The following is a 12,449-nucleotide window of genomic DNA, read 5'->3' as shown; positions in this document are numbered from 1 at the left end:
CATGTCATACTTTCTTTTGAGCAGTAAGGCTCTCTGCCAGCACAGTATTATTGGTATATATAAATAGGATTTCAAGATATTAAAAGTTGTCCCTGAATGTCTGTTACTTTAAAACCACTGAGAGTAAAATCTGTTGCCATTGGCTGTAAATCACAGAGGCTTTACATGCTTGCTTTTCATGAGATTTAGGACGTGGTTAAATCTGTCATATATTTTGTTTTTGGGAACAGGCCTGCTGAGATTTGAAAGCTGGGTGACGGTGCTATAGTGTGGTGCGTTATACTGTCATGTCCTGTCTCCTCAGATCTTCCTCGTGACGGTGTGGCACTGGGAGCTTTTCATGCTGCCCCTCTTCCTGCTTCTGCTCGTCGGCTGGAACTACTTCCAGCTCACTGCAGGGAAGGCCAACTCCAACCAGGACCTGGTGAGTGATGAAGACTCTGAACTCCTCAGAGTTCATTCATACAGATCCGTAGATGCGTGCTGTTCTGGTGCAAATTCAATCTATATGTTAACCTACCTGTGTTGGTATGGAATGAAATGCTGCTCGCAAACATTTGGTGAACTGCATTGTTATAGTAATATCAATTAACCACTGTCGCAACTGCAACAAATACAGGGGTTGTTCTATAAAGTACAGCTCTATAGTACAGTCAAACGTGGTATCTTCTTGTGTTTTATAGTTAGACAAGTTTCTGTTGGCTCTCTAGAGGCCTAATAAAACACTGAGCAGAAAGAAGCAGCTGAAATTAAATCATGGTAAATGTATATACAGCCTGTAGTCTGTTGATATACCCTCACCACATCTGAAAAGGCACGACTATAGTTGTTTCCACCATATACCACTATCTCCTCTCTGTCTACTGTTATGGAAATTATGTTTGCCCTACACATGTCTGTGAAGGTTAATACTGTTCACACTTCTGACTGCCCCCCAATTTCACTGTGTTGTAAGCCTTCTCACTGGCCAGCCAGGGGCCTGGCCTGTTCACACACCCTCCCCAAAGCAACATCCTCGGCCCAGTGATTGTGTTTATGGCTGCTGGAAAAGATGCCGTCCCTAGGCAATGTTAAAGCCCAGACTCACCCTCATATCCAGTGTGGAGACTCTGTCACCCCTCTGTGACCCTCTAGCTGGCAATGACACAGCTCTGTTCCCAGGCAATGTCACAGCGTGCACCACAGTGGGGTCAGGGATGACTTGATATAAAGTGATCTAGGCAACAGCATCCAAATTAAATGTGTTTTTTTTCCCTTTCCTCTTTCTGTTTTTCTGTGTGCTTATGTTGTGGAGAAATGAGATTGCTTTGGTGTGACAGTGCTCTTGTGAAGAAGGCCCTCTTTCACCTCTGCTTTTGTGTGAGGTCACCCCTGTGATGCAGTCTCTATGGAAACAAGCCTCTCCCAATAGGGGTGAATGTACTCAAAGAAAATTTCATTACTAGGTGTTTGTTAAAAATGCTCCAGTGCCCACATGTCCCGTTCGTTTGAAATCACCCTCTACCCTTTATTTTCTCTTAGGTGAACATGAGCATGGGTGACGACGAAGAGGAAGACGAGAAGGTATTTTATCTTGTCTCTTTCTAACATTTTATGGGATAATATGTTCTGGTGGAATTTTATCACATCGTAGGCTTCACTCTAAATACAGATATATCTTTAACGCATTGCCATAAACACTGGCTGTTCTAACATCTAACTGTGACATTACTCTGTGGTTTTTAGACTTATCAGAGCTTATATTTTTTTTCTGAATAACCAAGGTTGAATTAAACACATGGCAATCTCTGCATGCTGCTGGATACTACAGATTCCTGGTTGAACAAATAGCTCTGTTTCTGATACAAATGAACAAATGCTTCTTTGAAAACAGAAAATATTCGACCAAAGAGCCATACAGGTTTTAGTCAATATTTTAGCATAGTCCCACTGACAGTTTCCTCTCACAAGTTCTTTTCTAACTAAGAATAGAAATATTTTTCCTGCATCCCAAATGAGGGCAACATCTTTGAAAGTGTTGTAGCATGTAGCTCTTTATTCTGATCCTCTGGGTATTCAGTGTCACTCTTCAAATGCACTCGTCTGAGATACTGCAGCCCTTTGAAAATCTATAAATCAAATTTAAACAGCGGCAGCGCCATCAATTAGATTTTGCACAGCTGTTGGGGATTGAATCGGTAGGTTTTTTTTTACTCTGCCATCATTGTCTAAATGGTATAGTTATGTTGAGAATGACCTTTTACTAGCAGAACAAATGAACAAAGTACAACACTACAACAGAAAACGAATGCTCCGCCCCAAAGGTTATCAGTCATTTTTACTTGTACGTTTGTGAGAAATCATAAATGATAATGTTTATTAATACATCTCTCTGGTGTCTCTTGAAAAACAAAAACAACAGGAAATCTTTAAGTAGCCTGAAAATTATACTTCCCCACAGCAAATAATATTCAATTACACTCATCCCACTGTTTTCTGTAAAGAAGGAAGAGTTAACAGGGATGTGTATTATTGCTTTATGGCAATGAAGTGTGGAACTAACACAAAGCCTCCAAGCAATGACCCTTGTGCTGCGTGTCTAGGCCCAGGATTCATATCCATAATGCGCTCAATATATTCTGTTGTGGTGACCTGGGGCTATGAAAAAAAGCCAGCTTCTTTTAAAAACACAGGCACATCCACCAAATCCTGTCTGAAAGGATGGGCTAATTCGCAGATGAAACTCGCATGATATGTCTGCACACACAAAGTGGGAAGCTGCACTTGCTATCACTGCTAGGAACACTAGCAGGAGAACTGGTGCCTAAACAAACAGCGATGCAGAAAATTCATGCTCACAATCACATTAAATTCAATGTCAGTGCTTCATCTGTCTTTACCTTAAAATCTCAACACGGGGATGTTTGAATTATTTTTTTCCTGTGGTTTAAGTAAAACCAGTGTCTTCAGAGAGTTTTAAGATTTTCTCAATATGCTGCATGTGTTTCCGAACTCTGCCTTCGCCTCTTTAAGCTTTTTGAAAGGTTTTCCATGAGACTCCTAAGCCCTTTCACACTTAGAGGAAATGAAATATCTCCTTTCATTTACTAATTAAGCACTCAGCCATGTTTGTTTTAAGCTGTCAGCTTTAATTTAAAGTGGCTTATTTGAAAGTCTTGTTATGGTCTTGCTGTCACTTGAATGTGATATCATGCAGTTAGATCAAGCAGTGTAGCTTTACACCTCCTATCAAAGTCTTCTTTAAAAATATTTGGGGTTAAAGAGTGATCAGTGTTAAATTTGATGACTTCAAAGCCTTTGCTTCCTCCCCCCTCGTCTCTCCTCTAACATGTGAATAAAGGCTTTTCCCTCTGAGAAGGTTATGATTACCACTCAAATATGTTTTTATCCCCCTTTTTTCCCCTTGAGGAAGGAAATATGTAAACCTCAGACAGAGCAGCAAGAATGTGAAGGCATGACGTTAAAGAGAGACGAAAGGCAAGGCAGTGTTACAGCAGGATAATACAGAACAGATTCTCTGCCTGTGAACAAATCTGTCCTCAGGGAAAGAGACAGCTTACAAATTATGTGTGGGCAAAGTGACTTCCCTTTGGCCTTAGGTATCAATTGTGCAGATAGACAATATTTAATCGTAACATAAAGAAACAGAGAGAGGCAAAACAAGTCCATAGATCTCCAATAGAAATGAACATGGGAGATGAAACAGCCCTCTTATTGCCCCCTGGCTGGCAGTGTTGGTCTGGGGTTGACTTGCTCCTAGAGACTGGCCCAGGGGAGCCGCAGGGAGGATGAGGAGCTGGTTGTGGGGGTGCTAGAATGGGCTGGAAGGGGGGTGGGGGTAACTCCATCTCTCACCCGATAGTCCACAGTTACCGCTGGGTCTCCTTGAACACACCAGTCAGACAGACTGCCCATGTCATGATCTGTGATGCGCTTCATGAGAACCACCGCGCACTAACCCACAAACACTTTAAAGCCTGAGGAGAAGCTTTTTTTGTGTGCATCTTATCCCCACAAATTGTTTGTTAGCTCATTTTAGCTCCATATGAGATAATTTGCCAGGAACACAGGTGTTTTTCATTTAGATGCACTTCTTATCTTTGTCAGAAAAGTCACTAGGAAAATATTCAGTCTGAGAATTCAAATTTGGCACCGTTTATTCTAATTAAAATGATGCTAAATGAGCTTTTTCCAGTCTTTGATAACACCCCACATGTCTGGGAGAGTATGTTTACCTTTGTGCAGGAGATCAAATTGGTTCTCCATTACTGCACCTTAAAAGGAAGCTTTTACAATTTTATCTGAAATGAGAATATGATTTCACACAGGTTTTCTAATCAGTAGACATTTAGGATTCATTTAGTCTGTCCCTAGTTTACCCATCCTTTTCCATTTCAGAAGAAGATCTTTTATTTATTTTTGTTGTCTCTGCGCTCATGTACATACTGAAAAGAGGAATGAACAAAGATAAAGAATATCATCAGATGATTAATGTAGGGAGGACTTCAGTTTTGGTCGCTAAGGAGATGGAGGATTTCAAGAATCTTAAAGCGGTTGAATAATGATAATCACGAGAGCTCTGTCTCTTGATGCATACTTCAGAGTACATCTATTTGTCTGTTTTTCCTTTTAGGAATGAAAGCCAGTACAGCTTCTCTTTTTTTTCCTGCTGGAGCTGTGTTTCTGGCTAAATTTACCTTGCAATAGGGTTGTTCGGTATACCGGTACTAGATTGGTACCGGGGTACTGACGCATTTAAAACGGTACTATACTGCGCTTAGATGGGACCGGTACTTTCATTTTGCGCCGCCGGCAGCGGTGACGTCGCCGCATTGTAATTTGAGCCGAGACGAGCGAGCGAGCGAGTCACAAACGAAGCAAGGTGCTGTTTTTATTACCGTTACAGCGCCACCTGTCCATGTGCCTGTGTTTATGTGTGTATCTCTGTGTGTGTGTGCGCGCCGCGCGCGAGAGAGACGGGCCGCCACAGACTCGTTAATTAATGCAAACAGTGCTGGTTGATACGTTTCGTTTGTACCGCGGATCACCACTGGCATGCTCGCTCTCTCTCTCTGTCTCTGTCTCTCTCTCTCTCTCTTTCTGTGAGTGAGTGAGCACAGCGAGGGAGCGCTACGCGGAGAGGGGAGGGGGCAAATTAACGTATGGGAAACAATAGGTGTGTGTGTTTGAGTAACATGAACATTTCATTTCATTCTGATAACAATTTCTCCCAAAAATTACAACTGGTCAAAATAACCAAAAAAGATGCAGTGTTTTCAGACCTCAAATAATGCAAAGAAAACAAGTTGATATTCATTTTTAAACAGACCACTAATGTTTTAATTTAGGAAGAGTTCAGATTAATATAGATGGAATTTTAATCCTGCAGCAGCAGTGACTGTTTACCGATTTACTGATTATTTACTGATGCATATGTTATAGTTCTAAGATTTTCTATTAAAATAAAGCCAATAATGATATTTTTTGTGTTCTCTTTTTATTTGGAAAAGTACCGAAAAGTATCGAAAAGTATCGAAAAACATGTTGGTACCGATACCGGTACCAAAATGTTGGTATCGTGACAACACTACCTTGCAACTGTATCCACAGCAGTTATGTCTCTTATTAGGTTTGAATTCTAAATCATGTAATTGAGTCACTGAAGCAATTTTAAATGGAAATATGAAAAGGAGTTTGAGCTTAACAGATGAAACTCAAAGCGTGGCTCTGTGGGGCCGTAAGTAGCTCATGGATGCAGATCATAATAGCTTTTAGCAGTGTTTCCAGTCTACGAAATAAAGTTAGCATAACAAGATCAATTAACACCTGATGTGGAGTAAAGAATACACAGGAAGGTTTTTTACTCAGCCCCCCGATGCAGTGGAGCGGAGAGGGATGATGCGTACACACAGATAGTCCTCTTTCCCCATGATGAGACCATGAGATGTTAATCTCAAAGAAAGCATATTTGTGATAGTTCTTCCTTTTTTGGACAGTGCTCAGCCTCCAGTGTCTGTCCAGATCTGAGCCCAGTGGGGGAGGCTCTACTAGTGTGGGAATTGCTCTCTTCCTGCGCCTTTTGTGGAGGAGAGCGGGCCTGACAGTGGGGAGTCTCTCTGTGCTGGCAGACAGTGTGTTCCCAGGGGCTGCCTCATGAAGCTCTGATAAAGGCATTCTGTCTGGACCCTGTCAATGCACACAGGCTGCGGCTTTGGCTGACTTGTAACATAAACATATAGACATCCTCAAGCCTCCTGTTAGGGTCCATCAGAGCGCCCTCCCCCCAACACTCTTGTTCCCTGTCTCACTCTTCCTCTCCCACCCTCCTCTCTGTCATCATTCCTGTCATTATTTCCTCCTTTTGATGTGAGGCTTCTCAGCCCTCTTTAGCTTGTGTTAGTCGTGTTATCTCTAGTCACTCCTCTGCCTCTGGAAGGCTTCACACTCGTTATTTCTGGTCTTGATGTGATCACTTTCTTTTGAGAAAACCAACCGTCCAGCCCCCTCCTATGTTGACTTATTGCTTTGCCAGACTCAGTCATTACTACCGTAGTGCATTTAAAGCAAATAATATGTTATTAGCGGTCAGAACCCATGTGAGTGAAAGAGTGAATGAGCACACATCGGACTGGTGTCCTAAGTCAAGATCTAGTGGTTTTTCTCATGCAGAGAAAGTGTTGGAGTAGGTTAGAAAGCCAGACCTGACAGATTTGTAAAAACATGTTCAAACTTGTCCGGTGTCGGCTGCTAGAATGGAATCTCTCCTAAGTTGTGAGGCCCCTGCACTTCTTGTCTCGGTTGTCTAGTCTGCCTGATTGCGGATAGCCATTTTGTGTACTTTTCATCTACCAGAGAGTCTTGATTGTGCTGCACTTGTGCAACAGCTCTATTGTGTGTGGCAGACAAAAGCTGAAATCTCTCACCCATCCACATAACAGCTTCTGAGCACTGAGTCTGTCTCATCTTCAAAAGCATAGACTGAAGATGTACAGTGTTTGCTCATTATGGGCCATTCAATAGATAAATCACACATAATAGCATAGCAGAGATAAACTGGTCTTTGTCTACTCTGCCCAACAATTGACATACAGTGTACCTCATCAGTGTCTGTGCATTTTTTGTTTCTTTCTTTTTCTTTTTTTTTTCAGGAGAGCGCAAAAAAGGGCTTGATGGATAAGATACATATGGTGCAGGAAGTGGTGCTGGTCGTCCAGAATGTTTTGGAGGAACTCGCAAACATTGGAGAGCGAATCAAGAAGTAATTCAGCCACTTCCATTCGTCTTCCAAAATTGACCTGATTATCAGTTTATTTGGATTATAAATATAATAGTTTCAATATATCTAAACATTAATCTGACATTATTGTATGTTTTTACAGCATCTTCAACTGGTCTGTCCCCTTCATGTCATGCCTGGCCTGCTTGATGCTGTTTGTGTCAACAGCAGTGTTGTATTTTATCCCGCTGCGATATCTTGTGCTTATATGGGGTAAGTTCTACTCTTCTTCTCTCAAGTAAAAAAAGCACAATTTAATTCATACTGTAAAACTGTTTACAGAAAGGTCCCTTTATATATGTATAAATATAAGTGTATTGGGGAAAATAACAAAAGCAATTTTAACAACTGTCTTTTTCTTGCTTGAGCCTTTATTACTGAGCAAAACATCCCGACAAATAGCATAAAAATCAATGTCCACTCCACTGTTGTAAAAGACAACTCTTATTCACTCTTCCTAACTGCATATCCAAGATTTAATGAAGTACAGTAATTTAAGAACTCTGCCATCCCTACACCTCTGCAGATGCACAGATCAGACAGCTGCAGAGGTTTGCTTTGCTCAGTGTGGGCTGATGTAGCAGAGCCCGGCAGAGGCAAGGCCTAGGGTTTGTGTGAAAACAAAGCAGAGGTAGAGCAGCAAGCTGTATATAATACATGATGTCCTTGGGCAGTCTGTAGGCTCCTGGTCTAGCCTCTCATTATCTGCTGTAGTCATACAGAATAGACAGTCATCTCAGTGGTCAGGGAGATATGCTGCCCTTAACAGGCTCTCCTCCTCCAGCTGTAAGCCCACAACCACTGTACTTCCACACTGCCTTCAACACAATCAATACCAAAAAACCATCATATCAAACAAAAAACACACAGTCTGAGACACTCCACTGCCTCCCCAGTTAACCCCCATCTCTGTGGTTGCAAGGCAGGCCTTTCAAGTTGCTTGCACATATTTAAGTCCTTAGGTTCTTTGTCTGCATGTTGAGGTACAGGCAGTACCAAGCTGTGAATATAATGGTCCCATTACAAGACCCCAGAGATATTTCTATCTCTGTGGTATGTAGCCATGTGCAAAGTAAATATAGATATGCTGGAAATGATCAGATTGAAGCACACGAAAGTCAGGAAAAGTTGCAATGAAACTCTAGCCTGTTGTTCAAATTATAGCAACATATTGATTAAGTACTGCCTTATCCATACTTGTCACCATTTTATTGACACATGCTTGAGTCCACTTTGGCTGAAAGGGATCAGCTGAAACTGCATCGTGCAGTGCAATGACTGACATGTTGGTGGGCTCTACATTTTGCGCATACAGTAGATAGGATTACACAGTTCTTTTTATTATTATTATTGATATTTTTCACACTGTACAGCAGTGTAAAAATATGCCAGTTGCTATGACACCTTTATTTATTAATGTGTTCTTGTTTTCACAGGCGTTAACAAATTTACCAAGAAGCTGCGCAACCCATATACTATTGACAGTAATGAAATACTGGATTTCCTCAAGAGGGTGCCTTCTGATGTTGAAAAGGTAAGGGTCCAGTTTTACATACAGATAGGGAGGGAATTCCCTGAAGATGTCTGCATTATTTGCTGTACCAGAATTCCCAAGTGTTGCGGAAATATATCCTCTGGCTTTGTTTGATTATTAATGGACTCTCGCCTTTAAAGCGGCCCTGGCCCAATTATTCCTCGGTGGAGCTCCATGTAGTCGCCATGGTGCATGAGTAAGGAGATGTTCAGATCTGTCCTCAGCCATATTGCTGCAGCCTCGTCCGTTATTAGCAATTTTGTCCCGTCTGATTGAAGCGCTGTGACATTAAAGCTGGTGATTGGCCGAGGGCTGGCAGAGGGCTCCTGACGTCTCTGGCTGTTGTGTCAGCGCGGAAACTCTGATGTGGCCTCAGTCACTTCAGGGTGGTAGAGTCAATTAATGTAGTCGTGAGCCCCAGTCGTCTTGCTGGGTGCCATATGTGATTACATATTAGCCATGGCTGATATGTCATTTGCATTTACATCACAGGGCTGAGGAGAGCTGTCAGGGTTTTGTAAGTGGTGCTGGGTGAGCGCCGTTCTCTCGCTGAGATTTTTTTTTTGCTTGGCCAGGAAATGAAGTGCCACACAGAGCCTTCATCTCGCAGGTAACTCGCCAGACAGAATTCAGTGAGAAATCCTGACAGTCTGGATCTGGAAAGACACTCTCACCCCAGTCTGTTTCTGTGCTGCACCCTTGATGTCCTCCTGCAGCAAGCCATTGCTGACTTCTCTGTGATGTTGGAGGGAGCCTGTGTTGTTTGAGATTTGGCTGACTGAGTTGGCAAAACAAGGTGGTGAATACATTTTGATTCCGAATCCTTTGTATGTCTTCTTCCCCCATTGGGATACAATGTTTGAGCTTTGAAAATGACTCACTTTCAAATCCCATGGAAACAATACTTTTTAGCCCGGTTTAAAAGAGAAACTACATCTTGAAAATAGCTCCAATCATAAAAAACAAAACACCCTTAAGATTCATCATAAGTACGTTTCATTATGTACTGAGAAAAATAACCTTAACATCATATACACAGGAGACCCAAAACAATAGACCACATATTTTGTTTTTGTTGACTTAGAACTTCAATCCTCAGATAGGTGTGGACACAGAAACACCACAAAGGCTGAAAATTGACTCCTGTCTTTCTTGCAAATGTGACTTGGCAATTAGTGCCTGTGCACATCTACAAAGTCTGCCTCAAACGGGGACTTCTGACAACGCTGTGTCTGTCCCGAAATAAGAAGCATCTGTCAGTTCTGAGGACAGTTTCATGTTCTGATGCAGGAGGCAGTCACTTTGTTCCCACATTCCATCTCCCATTCTAATAATGGAGACCAGCTAATTAGCATAGAGTTCTTACCTTTATTCAAAAGATTCACCGTATTGTTTGAGCTCAGCAAGCCTGCTTCAAAAGCAAGTTTTCAAATTCCAGCTCCTCTCCTTTTCAGTTTAGCCTATGATCAGGCTTCTTTAGATTATGGTGGCAATTTTGAAACAAAAAAAAAAAGCAGAAGAAAACAGGGCACTGGATATTTTTTTTAATGTCAAAGAGAACATGATTTTACAACATGAATTTATTTTGTAAATCCTTTTGAACATCATGGAATTTCTCCGAGAAAGTCTGAAACATGAGTGAATCAATATTGAGCTTAATTCTACATATGTAACTGGCAGGAAAAAAACAAAGTTGCAAGTTCAAATGTCATATCAGGCCTTGTTTTGCCTGAAGAAATCAGTCACACCAAGGGTCAAGAAAGCCACGAATAAAGTTCCACATCAGCCGATGTTGGTAACTTCTCAACTTAAACAACACTCACTTTATACTATTCTCAGGCTTTCACAAAGTTCTTCTTCAGGGGACATAACTTACAGTGAATGATTATGCAGTTTGTAGCTCCCTCACTGGCCTGGCAGGTCATCTCAACAGTTGATGTCTGTTTCTAATATTGTGATTGTGGTGCAGAATGAGGGGGGCGTACACTGGTACGAAACCCTTGACTTTTCAAATCCTTCCTCCCTGTGATTAATCCCCTCTGCTCCTGTGTTTAAAAAATGATTCATTACAGGCGAGCCCGCCTCGCTTTCCCCTGCACCAGCTCTCCTCAGGGGAGCCATTACCGTGCGCTCCACTGAGCTCGGATTACCTGCCTCTGACCAAACTCATGTTTGTTTTTACAGGTGCAGTACAGCGCACTGAAAGCGCCCACCAGCCAGAGTCAGCCGCGGAAGAAGAAGTAGGCTCCGCGGACGCACTGGATGAAAGGCTGGTCTCCTTTTGAATGTGGTACGGCACAGTCTACCTGACAACAATGCTCCAGCACTACCAGAGCCCATAACCCCGTGCACCCCACCATACCACCCTAACGCTGCCCCCTGCTGCTGAGGGGCAGCCAGCCGCTCTCTGGCCTGTGTGTTTGCCACTCCCCTGACAGGGGCTGTGAACTGCAGCAGCTAGGAGGGCAGCACATGGTGCTGTCAATCACAAGCCGGGAGGTAAAGAAAAGAGAACGCTGCAAGGCTCAGCCTTCATCTTTGGGTATAATTTTGAAAAGGAATGAAAAGCGTCGGGTTTGGTTTACCTTAGACTTCCACTGTTTTACCTTTTTTGACTTTGATGAAACTGAGAAATTTGCCTAAAGGTAAAGTTAATGCAAGCATAACAGTTTATGGAAAACAAACCATGCCAATGTTTTTTCTTTATCCATGTATTAATATAGTTAAAGGTAAAAGGTCATTCATGTCACAGATATTGAAATAATCAGCGTCAATTAATGTATTTTATTGCACATTTATTATATTGGGACAGAGACTGAGTGGTGCTGTAAGACTTTATTGTATATAGAATATACGCTGTCAGCTTTCTACATTTTAATCTCAGATACAAATCTATATTTATCTACTATATGTGTATTATCTCTGGCAGACTTAATTTTTTAGATAAAGTTTCTATGTTTTTATGCCATGTTAGCCAGATTAATATGAGAGTTTATTTTTACTCAGTATCATGTCTGCATCATCAAATGGAGCATTTGCACGAATCCTGAATAAAGAATCTTGATCAGTTTGAGCTCTTGTTTTTGCCTGTGTTTTTGCAATAACTGCACTCTAGTGAGGATGGATTACACCACTTCTTTACTTGAATACACAGTAAACACATCTGATTACACAACACAGCCATTGGAACAGAGCTCACACACCGGCCACCGCTGCGCCTTGGTTACCGAGCTCACATCAAAGCTGTGTGGCTCCAGTGTGCTTCCTAATGCATTGCTTTGTTGCCTTCTCACAATAACAGGGTCCAGATGAGAGAGAAAAAGCTCATCTCACAGAGAGTACTCTCTCCATCCTCAGCACTTTGTGCTTTACATTTACACTAAAATCACCTGGCCTACCTAATGGTTACACACACACACACTGTTTTTTCCATCTGTCTCTTCACAATAGTTTTTCCAAGTAGAGGGAAGTAGAAACACCCTCCATCAATTTTCTCAACCATATTTAGTTTATGTGCCAAAAACAAATCAGTCATTGACATTTACCTGATAAAGCAATTTTGGATCATATTGCACCAATTTCAGCTCATTGCTAAAATAATTTCCTCCTTTACCAGCTATTTATTTTTTTCTGATAGTA

At 41.8% G+C, this 12,449-nt stretch overlaps 1 protein-coding gene across 2 annotated transcripts in view; it reads left to right on the top strand.

Annotated features, from left to right (window-relative positions):
- mctp2a (multiple C2 domains, transmembrane 2a) overlaps positions 1-11,884 on the top strand; it is a 33,255-nt gene extending 21,371 nt beyond the window's left edge. Inside the window, exons 18-23 of one of the 2 annotated variants that reach the window (XM_085779213.1) lie at positions 305-424; positions 1,522-1,563; positions 7,149-7,258; positions 7,380-7,489; positions 8,713-8,810; positions 10,995-11,884. In XM_085779213.1, the coding sequence (XP_085635339.1) occupies positions 305-424; positions 1,522-1,563; positions 7,149-7,258; positions 7,380-7,489; positions 8,713-8,810; positions 10,995-11,054 (540 nt within the window). In that variant the 3' untranslated portion in view covers positions 11,055-11,884. The remainder of the gene's footprint in view (positions 1-304; positions 425-1,521; positions 1,564-7,148; positions 7,259-7,379; positions 7,490-8,712; positions 8,811-10,994) is intronic. The other variant, XM_085779212.1, reaches the window with a different exon arrangement.
- Positions 11,885-12,449: the final 565 nt, after the last annotated feature.

Source organism: Trachurus japonicus, chromosome 6 (assembly GCF_045865225.1).
Source record: "Trachurus japonicus isolate A0001 chromosome 6, Traja_1.0".
NCBI lineage: Eukaryota > Metazoa > Chordata > Actinopteri > Carangiformes > Carangidae > Trachurus > Trachurus japonicus.
This window is presented reverse-complemented; position numbering and strand designations above follow the sequence as displayed.